Source organism: Phoenix dactylifera, chromosome 8 (assembly GCF_009389715.1).
Source record: "Phoenix dactylifera cultivar Barhee BC4 chromosome 8, palm_55x_up_171113_PBpolish2nd_filt_p, whole genome shotgun sequence".
NCBI classification, from domain to species: domain Eukaryota; kingdom Viridiplantae; phylum Streptophyta; class Magnoliopsida; order Arecales; family Arecaceae; genus Phoenix; species Phoenix dactylifera.
This window is the reverse complement of record NC_052399.1, coordinates 4,301,545-4,313,515: the sequence shown is the minus strand read 5'-3', so window position 1 is coordinate 4,313,515 and position 11,971 is coordinate 4,301,545. Positions and strand designations below refer to the sequence as shown.

General features: G+C 43.0%; 1 protein-coding gene across 2 annotated transcripts; it reads left to right on the top strand.

The window, feature by feature from the left end:
* The first annotated feature begins 4,077 nt into the window (after positions 1–4,077).
* LOC103708782 (monothiol glutaredoxin-S4, mitochondrial) lies at positions 4,078–11,161 on the top strand. 2 transcript variants are annotated; one of them, XM_008793863.4, is made up of 8 exons: positions 4,078–4,444; positions 4,529–4,569; positions 5,881–5,944; positions 8,899–9,030; positions 9,193–9,292; positions 9,391–9,457; positions 10,599–10,677; positions 10,764–11,161. In XM_008793863.4, exons 1-8 carry the CDS (start codon positions 4,292–4,294, stop codon positions 10,821–10,823), a joined length of 696 nt encoding a protein of 231 aa, XP_008792085.2. In that variant the 5' UTR covers positions 4,078–4,291; the 3' UTR covers positions 10,824–11,161. The 2 variants fall into 2 exon arrangements, with proteins under 2 accessions (XP_008792085.2, XP_008792084.2); XM_008793862.4 differs by having other exon boundaries at positions 4,088–4,444; positions 10,761–11,154.
* The last annotated feature ends 810 nt before the right edge of the window (positions 11,162–11,971 follow it).

Sequence of the window (11,971 nt, the reverse complement as noted above, 5' to 3'; positions counted from 1 at the left end):
AAACATATTAGAAAATATTGCCACTCATTTCTATTCGAAATCATGCCAATTTTTATTTAAATTCTGATTCTGCTTGCTAACGAAACACACTCTTAAAGTGTTTGGGTCATGATATTTTCTAAATTTTTTGTTCTTATTATCTACATACCGAGATTTATGGCTTTTATGATGCTTGTCTGCATAAATTTCATGAGGATTCAACATTTTTTCAGTAAACATTTGTGTAGACAGCAAAATATCACAGGAACTTATATTTTTGATCCTCAAACTGACTTGCTTCCAATTTATTCTCTTCATTCTGTACGAAGGTCTAAGGACGGACGGTTTCATTCTCGTCGTTGTGGACACTCTGAAGATCCAAAAAAATACCCCCAAAGATTAGAAGAGCCTGGGATCAACTGGCGATCGTTATCACTTAGGAAATCTGGAGAGAACACAATAGCATGGCGTTTCTTAATACAAGAAGGTCCATCGTCGTTGTTCTGGTTGCAACTCTCATAGTCTGCGCTGGACGGTTGCCATCACCTCCTATCTGATGATGTACTAATATTTCCTAAAGAATACTAGGAGAAAGCTATCCGAACTTGGAACCTTGTCCTCGCCCAAAGACCAAAGATCTTCTCGAATCTCTGTATCTAATACTGGGCTGACCAAAGCGACATTCTCCTCCTCAGAGAACCTCATCACTAGGTTCGACCCACATACCACCTCAGCAGCCCCCATTGGATTGGTCCACCTAGCTCGGAAGAACTGCTTCAAGATCCCTCTGATGGTGTCAGGGTCATCTGTCACCTGTCCACCGCTATTCATGATCTTGTAGACTCGGTTCCTCTACCTCCGGATAAGGTCAACTGATGGAAGAACCTTGAATTTCGGTCACCCTTCCTAATCCATTGAATCTGAGACTTCTGCCTCCAAAAGATCTCCTACTGCTTGAGAAAAGAGTGATGCTTGGCCAGTAGACTCCCAAGCTCTTCCTGATCCTCCTTTGAAAGGCCATCCCCACATACTATTGGAGCTTGAATTCTAGCGATGAAAGCTTCAGTTTTCTCTCCCCTCCTGAAAATGTTCCCTACCTCTTTCCGATTCCACCTGATCAGCTTGCGCCTAGTCAACTCCAACTTTCGGGTCACTCAGTACATCACAGTCTCCCGTACTGGCATCCATCAAGCCTCCTGCACCACATCCCATAATCACGGGTAAGAGAGCCACACCTTCTCAAAACAAAAAGGACTATGAATCCAAAAGGCGTGTTAGGTACTCACCAAAACAGGACAGTGGTTTGAAGCGATCCAGGGTAGGTGATGCACCTCGAAAGTCCGAAAACCTCTGGATCCACCCAGTCATTGCAAAAGCTCTATCGATCCTTTTCCAAACACGTGCCCGCCCCAGCTTGTTGTTGCACCAGGTGAACTGCGGTCTAGTGAACCCAAGGTCAATAAGCCCATTGGATAAATTAAAGTTATGAAACTCCCTGATCTCGATCTAGTTGGTGAAAGCCTCCCCGCCCCCCTGCTTCGCCTCCGAGCCATTAATGTAATTGAAGTCCCTGCCATCATCACCGAGTATCCCTGCTGAATGAGACCGGTGGCCTCACCCCATACTAGTCTCTTCTTCCTATAGTTTGTGCTTGCATAGGCGGCCAGTAGAATCCAAGGGGGTCCACTCTCTTCTAAAATCACTATGACTACCTGTCGACAGCATCAATGGAATATATCTAGGTTGAAACCCCCCAGCCGCCATACAACAATGATTCCCCCCAACAAGCCCTATGACCCCACCGCGTAGCTCCCCTAGGACCTTGGAATGGACCGTATCACCCATTGCAAGCTAGCTCCAGACAAGTCAGTCTCAAACAAAATATAAATCTCAGGGTCATGCAGATGCACCAGTCTACGTAAAGCTAGATTAAAAGATGGTTTTCTGGCTCCTTGACAATTCTATGAGAGGATCTTCATTTTACATTTGGAAAATAGGGCTCTAGGGTACTTCCTCCGGGCCCAACTCCCCCCTGCCTCAGCACTCGACCCAGCCTCCTCCCGCTCGGGCTACCAAGGCTCGTTTCAGCTTCTGGGCGACTTCCTCGTGTGTCATCCCATTTGAGGGCCCGCTACATTCCAAGTCTCCCCCAAAAGCCCCTCGGAGCATCTTCCCAGCACTCAGAGTCCCAGCCTCCAGCTTCCGATCGAGGGCATGCTCATCCTCGCATGCCCCTGCCTTGCTCGGGTTCAGCCGCCCCTCAACTGCCTTGGCTCTGTTGGGGCTATCCTCTTTCTGCGAAGAAGATGGTTGCACCCCACTCCTCCCACAACCCGCCTCCCACTGACAAGATGGCGAATCCATAGATCGTTGGTGTCGACAAGCGGCGCCCCCACTACGCTTGTGTTGGATGCCCGAAGTCCGCACGCCATCACCGTCGGCGAGAGACTCCAGCTCCCGAACCGTTGCCGGTCGCCGCCATAGCACGGAATGCCCTCGCCTCGCATGGGAGGGACAACCCTCGGGTTGGCAGACCCATGTCCTGCAGGCCAGCTTCCTCCTGAATGGGCTTCTGGCCCACAACCAGCATGCGCTAGGCCAGGGGCAGCCCTGCTTCCTTCAGCCCGCCCCAGCACCCTTGCCCCTTCGGGCCGGCCCGTTGCGCCGCACCTGCTTGGCCGAGTCTAGCACGACGGCGACTCGGGACGAGTCGCGCTCGTTACCATTGCAGCAGGCGCCGATTTGCCAGCCCCGCCGCTCTTCTTCGATGAGACCCTCCTGGCGACCTTCTTGGGTTTCTGCCATCCCTCTATGTCCGACGAAGATTGGCCGGACTCGGTCCCGATTGCGTGAAGTCTGACCCCTGAGCTGACTCGCGAGGGGGGGGCGGGGGGCTCAGTCTCCTTCCTCGCCTTGCCCCTAGCACCTCTGGTCTACTGCTGGCAAACCCGGCTGGTGGCCATCCACGGACCAAACACCAGCCGCCCCCCCCCTAGTTCCGCGGTCTCCGTCAACGACTCCCCTTGTTGCACCTCTGTGGTCTCCACCACTGCTGGAGCCCCCCCCCCCATGCTGTCGGCACTCGCTCGCGTGGTGCCTGATCTGGGCGCAAGAGTAGCAGAAGACCGACAGGCCTTTGTAGATAAAGGCCCGCCAGAATCTCGTCTGCCCCCCTTGCACGAAGGTGCTGGAATTTAAAGGCTTGAGGGCATCGATCTCAATCTTCACCCTCGCATAACCCACCTGCCGTTGCTCGTCGGAGACCCCATCTAGCTCCAATGGTCGGCCCGCCGCCGCCGCTATTGCAAGTATAGAGTCCCTCTCCCAGTACTCGAGTGGAAGACAAGGCATCCGGAGCCAACGCACCGTCCGGCTCACAATGTTGACGCCAGGGATGAAGTCAGGCTTCCACTCTTTCATGGCCAACAGTTGGCCCGCCACCACCCAAGGTCCGCCTGCTAGCATCGTTGCCCGGTCTTCACCGGACTTAGACCTGAGCGTCATCAGGTCCTCGACCATTAGAAATGCTTCAACATCATATTGAAGCTTCCTCTGACTCCGAAGGTCTCTCGCCACCCATTCCGCCGGGATGCGCCGCCCCAAGCTCCGAACGACCACCACTGTCGTCGCCCAAGCATTCCTCGCCTTCTCCACTCGATCAGCCGGTAGCTCTACCACCTGGGTGAAGTGCCATTGGAGCTCGGCCGGTTCCGCTGCTGAGATGCGGTGGCTGGACCACACCGAACATCGTGGAATGCCCTGCGCCACTGCCGACCACGACCTAGCAGTTTCGACCACCCCCAGAGGAGGTCCGGTCCCATCCCCACTGGTCAGGCTTGCCTGCGTCCCACATTTGCCGCTGGATCGCTCGTCACATTGGCGTTGCGAGCTACCATCACCGCAGCCCACCAGGTGTTCGGGAGGAGTCCTAGCTAGCTGCATAATTATTGATGCAGCAGTGAGGGACTGCCTTCCCATTTAGGTATTTCTGAAACTTTTTTCTTCAAATTCTTAAAAAGCTAAAAAACGTTTTTTTTTATTATAAAATTTGGTGTCGGTGTTCATCTACTATGGAGGGTGAAGTGGTCTTTTAAACTTCTATATGAGATAATTTGGTAACTAACTCATCCCCATCCAGGCCCATCCACCGAATCCCGCATCCCAGGGACAACGGCCGTCAAGTCGATCTCCGTCTTAGTCCGGTGAGGGAAACCTTGGGGTTCCTCTCGTCTCTTTCCCGTACCCTCTTCTTCCTCCTTCTCCCTTTTGGGGTTTAGGGTTAGGGTTTTGAGCTCGATATCTCCCTGCGAAGATGCTTCGGCGATTGGCGCTCGGTTCCGCTTCCATCACTGCTCCGGCGATTCGTCCGCTGGACAAGAACCTCCTTCTTGGACGCGTGGAGGGATCTCTCCCTCCCATTCCCCGATTGCTGGCGGCCTCGTGCAATTCCATCGATCTGCACCAGGTTCTTCAAAGCCCTAGCTCGCCTCTCTTTCTTCTGCTTCAATGGGACCCTCATCTTGTTTTTTTTTTTTTTTCCCCTGTGAAGATTGGCAACACGAAAGCCATCGACGAGGAACATCCTAAAAAGTGAGTTCCTTTTTTTGATGCTATGACTAGCCCTACCAAATCTTTGTGCTGTTTAGCTTTGGATATTTGTTTCACATGGCCGTGCATTCTTGGTCAAGAACCATAACAGGTTAATTTCTTTATCTCTTTGACGTTTATTAATTTTTATTGTCACTCTCAGGACTATTTTTGGGCTTCAAGATCTCATCCTTAGTGCGCTTATCCTATGTTATTGTGCTCTCTTTATAATCAAGATTTCATCTTTCCTATTTTATGACTTGGAGTTCTATCACTTTTTTTCCGAGAGCACATGGCAATCTTAGGTTTAACACACTCATTTTTAGATGCCTTGTTTCGAATTACATTACTATAGCAACCTTTATGTTTGACACTCGTTCTTCGATGAATCTTTCTGGTCTTACCTCACATCCACTTCAAGATTTCACCTTTACTCTGTTTTCTCTATGTTGTTGCGCGTTTATCGTCACAATATTGGTGTCCGTACTTTGGTCTTGGGAATTCCCAGACTCATTGACATGCAGGGGACATGGAGTACTCGAGAAGCATCTCTACTTTAGACGTCACACTTAGATTCTTGTGGAAATATTGACTTCAAGACTGAGGAAAATTCTCTCTCGCTGTTTTTTTTAGGCCATCAACTAGAGTTGATTCTTTAATTTTATCATATACCTGCTATTTCATATATATTTTTGTTTGGAAAAGAAATAGGATAACCTTTTTTGAGGAAATCACCATTAACTTTCTTGGTACATCTGACTCCGTGCATCCAATGACTTAGTGTTGTTGAACAAATAAGCTACTAGATAGAGTTAACGTGAAAGAACTGAAAGGACTGGGATCCATTTTAACAATTAGGAAGGTATCTAGACAGACTATGTGAGTTTTCCTTTTACCGGGGTGTTCACTGTGACGAATGGTTTTCAATTTCTTGCGAAGAGCATAAATTTTTAAATGTGCAATAGTTGTTCAGCTAACTTTTCCCCCTTAATTCTCTGTGTTTGATGGAATACAATAGGCTATTTGTGCACAATCTAAAATGAATCCATCTTATCAATATGTCTTGGCAAAGCCTTAATTAGTATCAGATTTTAAGTATGGTTTTATTACAGTTTGTTAGCAAGTCTGATTGTGGTAGCAGCTACTGATAGTTACCTATCTTTATTTATATGTTTTTCTTCCATCGTCAGCACTGATTTTGATATATCTATTGCAATTTCAGGAAGAAAATTTTTCAAAAGCAAACCTCTGTTCGAGTTATCTGACTATAAATAAATAAGTTTTAACAGTCAGTTCTCATATGTTGTAGTGCAGTTCGGATGAATTAAGTGGAGGATACTTTGCTGACATTTTGAAGACCCGTAAAATTGGTAGTAAGGTATGCTGAATTTAAGCTTGGGCTAAGATTCATATTGCCAGTGCTTTAATTGGGAGACAAACTTAATATTTATATAGCCAACCTTCTGCTGCCAGCAAATTATTGTCAGCTTACTTATAGCGGATATTTAACTTGACATGCATAGAGAATAGAAGTTACTTGTGATTTATGCAACCAAAATCTTTTTACCTTCTATGAGTATTTTTTCCAGTGGTCATGTCATTGATGAAGAGGCAGAACTCATTCAAGAGTTATTTGGTATAACAGTGGATAGAAATACCTTGAGTTTGATTGCAACAGATACTAAATTGGAATAAATAGTCAATTTCTTGTAAATGACATGTATTCTGCAGAATCCCAGTAAGATGGCAGTTTACTGTGTTGTTATCCTTGGTTTTTTATTAGCATTTATTAAGAATTTTGTGTTCGTGATAACTGAGTAGGTAATTCATCACCTTCTAAACACTCATGTGGCTGCTAGCCAAATCTTATAGAAACATTTCCTGTTTCAGTGTTTGGCAGTAATAGTAAGAAACCAATATCTTGTTATGGCAGTCCATTTTCCCAGCATTATTTTCATATGATTAACTAATTATGTCATATGTGATCAATTTTTAATGCTTGCTTTTCTCTAAATGGTACTTCCCTACTGATGAGCTGTTCATTCCACCACCATGCTGTTGCCACTATTGTTGCAGCCATGTTTGCTGCTGACATCACAAGCAGCGCCTTTTCAAGAATACTAGTATCACTGTTACCATCCACCACCCTGCCGTCGTCGTTGCCATTAATACTAGAATGACCTCTACAATCAAGGCTCACCGAATTGGTACCGAAGGGCGTACTGGACGGTGATCGTTTTGGCATGGTACGGATCCATATCATGCCATTTTGGGGCAATACTGAAACAGAAAGAGCCAGAAATGAAGAAGGAGGGATAGGAAGAGAGAGAGTCGGAGAGGGAGGGAGAGGGAGAGAAAGAGGGAGGGGGAGGAAGAGAGAGAAAGAGGGAGGGAGAGGGTTTGAAAGCTCTCATCGTTGTCATGGGGATGGAATTCTAGGCTGTATGGTTAAGGTCGAGAGAGAGAGAGAGAGAGAGAGAGAGAGAGAGAGAGAGAGAGAAATGGACGTAGGAGGGGAGGATGCTTTCTGGTGATGCCAGGAGAGGGGAGAGGGCAAGCATTGATTGGGGGCATGCCCTAGCGATCGCGAGGGTGGTGGGGAAGGTGGGGGGAGAGGGGAGATTTAATCATTTAGAGCTAGTTTGGTCTATTTAATAGGGTGCACCGTCTCGGTTTTCCATCAGTTCGGTTCGGTATGCTTCGAACTAGACGATTCGATATGCTTTGAAGCAGACAGTTCAGGACGGTTCGGTGAACCATATCTACAATGCTTATGAGCACCATGGTGAAACATCATCACTTTACCATTACATATATTGCACAATTTTTCTTTCTTTTCCTTTTACTCCTCCACTCTCCTTAACACAACAAAACAACGATTTATAATATATTTTTATTTTCACTCCTAAAAATTTCGTCTTTTCTTTTTGCTGCAAGAAGATGTAGCATTTGGTGACTGAGATTTTTTGTTATCTTTCTTGCTTTAAGGAAAACAACTTCCGATTACAAAAGGGTTTTTCTTTTGAAAATAATAAGTGCAACTAACTCTGTAGAGGTTTATATTATGCATGGCCACATTGTAGCGAAACAAACTTAGACTAAAAGAGAATTTTAGAAAAAAAATTAGGTGATGATTCAAGGTTTAATGTAGGTGATCTCCTCCATTTGCTTCTTCACTAGTTAACTCCTTCAATTACAATTCTCTTTCATTATCTAATCTTAGATGCATAACTTCATAATCTACCACTAACATCCTACCATTAATCTTTCTGCCATCCCATTTTCAAATGCAAGTTAATGCAATACAAGTTCACTAAATCAATTCAACAGTCTATAGAATTATTTCATACCTCAGTCAACCTCTCAGAGTTTTTCCCTAATATACCAAGCATCTATGCACGCATTGGCTCCTGGTGTTAAAGCCCAAAATTAGCAAAGCATACTTCTTCCCGTATCATGAAATAATCTGAAGACAATTGCAATCACAGAGGACACAATTTTAGAGGATATTCAAAATGATTAAGGGACTTTCTTGTATATATGTGAAGTCTGAGCCAGATTTCCCTTGCTACAAAAATATGACCATAAGATGTGAATTTTACATTTAGAAATTTGGTTCAATTGGTAAGCAAAATAACAGACAAAAAGCTGTGTGCAACTTGAAACAAGTATGGGTTGTCTGTAGAATATTTCACAATGTTTGTGGTCAATTAGAATTTGCAATGAAGAGTAGGTGGAAGCAAAAAAAATCTTAAGGATTATAATACCATAAATAAAGAAAGAGGAGGGGAGGAGGGGGGTTTTGTAGGGGGGGTTTGTTGGAGCTGCAGCATAATAATATGAAATTAAAAGAAATTATCCTAATGATATCTAAGAGCAGGATGAGCCTTTAAGTTGTATCAGTACCACTTATGAATGGATAACCATCTGAAGAAAACTATCCATTTGAGGACCGCAGATGTAACGCCATACTCGATTACTCATCCATTTGAGGACCCTGACACTGAGCTTGTACTGTGAATTGATGTTAATATATCCTTCAGATTTAGGTCAAGATGGTTCATAGTATAAGCTTTGATTTGATAATTATCTGGATTATTTGGTGCGAGCCTGTAATCTTGTAAGAAAATACCCATTTAAAAGAGAAACCTTTCTTATGTATGAAGTCATTGTTCAGTTCAATTTCATATCTTAATGCCATCCAAGCAACATTTTGTTTTACAGTAACATAATCTATTAGTGTGTCCTGTTGCTTCATAGTTATAATATGAATTTTAATGACATTTTCCTTGATAATGATTTATTTTAAATAATTAAAATATGTATGAGTAGGTAGCATTAGGATTGGCCTTTCAACCTGGCATGAAGTATTCAACTAGAGTAAGTGGTGATCCAGATACACATGAAGACTTTCTGCCCACAAACAAAAGTTCTGGCATCTCTGTGCAAGATGTTGTTCAGCAGGTATTTCTATTTTTTTTGGCAGTGAAAAAGGCAGCATGGAAACAATTAAACATCTATCAAAATTTTCAGTTGTAAGCCATTTTGATTATAGCACTCCCAAGTTTTGGTTGTTTTAATATTTGATTTGTGTTTTTTTGGGTCTTTTTTTGGCGAGGGGAGCAGGAAGTTAAGGAAAATGCCGTCATGATTTATATGAAGGGTCTTCCAGATGCTCCACGGTGTGGATTCAGTGCATTGGCGGTGAAGGTCCTGCAGCAATATAGTAAGTCTTCGGCAGCTAGATATATCTAAATGTTAATGCTATAGTCATTACCTTTTTAAGGCATATGTATGTTAATTTCTTGCATGTGGCTGTTGCAGGAGTCCCCATTAGTGCCAGAGATATTCTAGGAGATCCCAAGGTTAAAGAGGGTGTAAAAGCCTATACGTAAGGAATTACTTCTTATGGCAAGCTAGGATAGTATCAACATAAAACTTGAATTTGCTGTACAAGTTTACAATAATTGACTTCTTGAAACTTATACATACGATGCTATCCATGTTATCCGAACTGGATTCTCATTGAGTCACTACTTGGTTGTTTTGCCCTTTTGCTTATATATTTAATTATTCATGTGATCATGGTTACTCTAGGGCGTTATTAATTGGTATAAAAGGGATCAATTTATAGTATGGCTTGATTCGATACTTATAGAAAATGTAGCTAGTTTGCCTATCTTGTCAAAAATCATTTTATTGCTTTAACATTTAAATTCCTCATTTCCTATCTAGTGTTTATCCTGACTATGAAAAATCAAAATGGTTATGAATTTAAGGTGTAATTGCCACATGCCTAGCTATATTGAGGCCATAACTGTGACATGGTGAAAATGAAATATATAGATTATGCTTCAAACTGTAATATGCTATCTTTTTACCTCAAAGTATTTGCATTTTGATGGTGTTCCCTGCATAATCTGTTCTACAGAAATCACAATTTTGAGCATTTATTGTAAAGAACCTTTCTTTTGATGATGTGCTGCTTCACATTGCATTTGCCAAAAAATGATTATTCTTAACATTAATTAGTCTTTCACTGAATTTCTTTTTAGGTATCACACAGCACATATTTCTTTCCATATGCTTACTTTGACTAGGTTGGTTTTATTAAGGAATTACAATTGCCTTTTTTTTTATTTTGACATGCTTTTCCAATCTATATGTTATTCTTATTTATCATCCCTAGTTCATATCTTTATTCTGATTTGTACAAAACCCTAATTTGGAAATTCGTTTGGTAAAATGGTCCTGCGAGTTGAATCTGTGACTGTTTCAGTTGAATTATCATTCCTGTGAACTTCCTCCTTGTTTTTCTGGTCTGGCTGCTTGCTATACTTGCTAGAAGTATAATAGTGGGTCAATGACAAGTTTTGTTACTAATTTCATTTTGAAGTGGAAAAATACCAAGAAAAAGCAAGAAAAGAACATAAATTTAATGCCAGTGGCAGCTTTAAGCTAATCAAACTATGATTGTTATATTGCATGCTGGTTTTTTCAAACTATTCTGATTGTGGTACAATCATGTGCAGCAACTGGCCAACATTTCCACAAATATTTATCAAAGGGGAGTTTGTTGGAGGATCTGATATTATATTTAATATGCACCAGGTACATGAAAACATTCTAGTGAATACGGCACTAGGCTTCCTGGTCTGTGTAACATTGCTGAATCTTTGCATCTTTTTGTCCAGAAGGGTGAGCTCAAGGATTTGCTCGCAGATATCGCACAAGACAGTAGCCAGGGTGGAGCTTGATAAGATCCATTGGTTGTTAGAGAGCATTGTCAGCATTCTTTGCTGGATGTTGTCTGTCTAATAAAATATTTTTTAAACTAAATATGCATATTGTAATATATTTAGTTGGAGTACGGTTCTTGTTATCCTGTTGGTGTTTTGCCACCCAACAAGGCCTGTTTTAGAATTGAAGAGTGCTCCGGGACATGCAAATGATGGCCACAGTTCTTGAAATAATCAGCTCTTGAAACAAATTTGCTAATGGGAGGGCTGACCCATTGTAACAATATTGCTTGCTAGGTTTAAGGAAATGTTACTTCTGAAAGAAGGTCCATGAAGAGGAGCAGCCAAATTGTTGTTCACAATTTTTTTTTTTTCCCATTCAGAAACTGTTATGCTTGAATTGGTTGGTGGAGTATCCTTGTATAAAATTAAGCATGCCTTGTTTTCCATTACCAAGCTTGGTTGATTGGAAAGCGGAATCTACCAGATGAGCTGCCTATTGGGTGAGTGCATTATTACTTGTGAGGCCTCATTTTCACAACTCCCAGCATGCCATTTTTCTCTCCAGTTATAGGAAGGGAAAAGAAGCATGAACAGGGTCTGTTTGAGAGTATCAAAGGATAAAGTGGGTCTCTTGAGAGTACCAACACCTCGGATTTCATAATTGATTGCACAAATCAGATTTTGGGAGCTGTAAAGTCTCCAATGTCTAACCGCGAGTCAGCCCCAATTGCTGCTAATTTTTCTGCAGGTTGAGTTTGTACGTTTTCGCGATAACTGTTCAGCTCTGGTGCAATGGACAGGATATGGTATGCTACAATCGTACGCACCACTCGGTGCCGTTTTTCTTTTCGGTGAGTAGGTTAGATGGTTATGAACCAATTACATTGCTTGGAAGGAAAGAATGGATGATTGTGATTCAGATTGTAATCCATCAACCGACAGAAACCGCTCATGTTTTCCATTAGGGTTTTCTCTATTAGTGTGTATTAGTATTACCGCACGTTAGGGCATCACTGTTCACTCTAGTGTCGGCCGAATCGTACTCTTGCATGAAGTCGTAAATGCCAAAGTCTAGATTCAGTGTTGTGGTCCATCCAGGCGTAACACAGGTTACACAGCGGGTTTATGATTGCGCCAGCACAAAGTTGCTTGAGCAGCAAAAC

Coding starts and splice junctions, on each gene's coding strand:
- LOC103708782 (XM_008793862.4), top strand. CDS start 4,292: ATGCTTCGGCGATTGGCGCTCGGTTCCGCTTCCATCACTGCTCCGGCG. Junction 4,570..5,880: donor GACGAGGAACATCCTAAAAA/GTGAGTTCCTTT, acceptor GTTGTAGTGCAG/TTCGGATGAATTAAGTGGAG. Junction 10,678..10,760: donor TTATATTTAATATGCACCAG/GTACATGAAAAC, acceptor CTTTTTGTCCAG/AAGGGTGAGCTCAAGGATTT.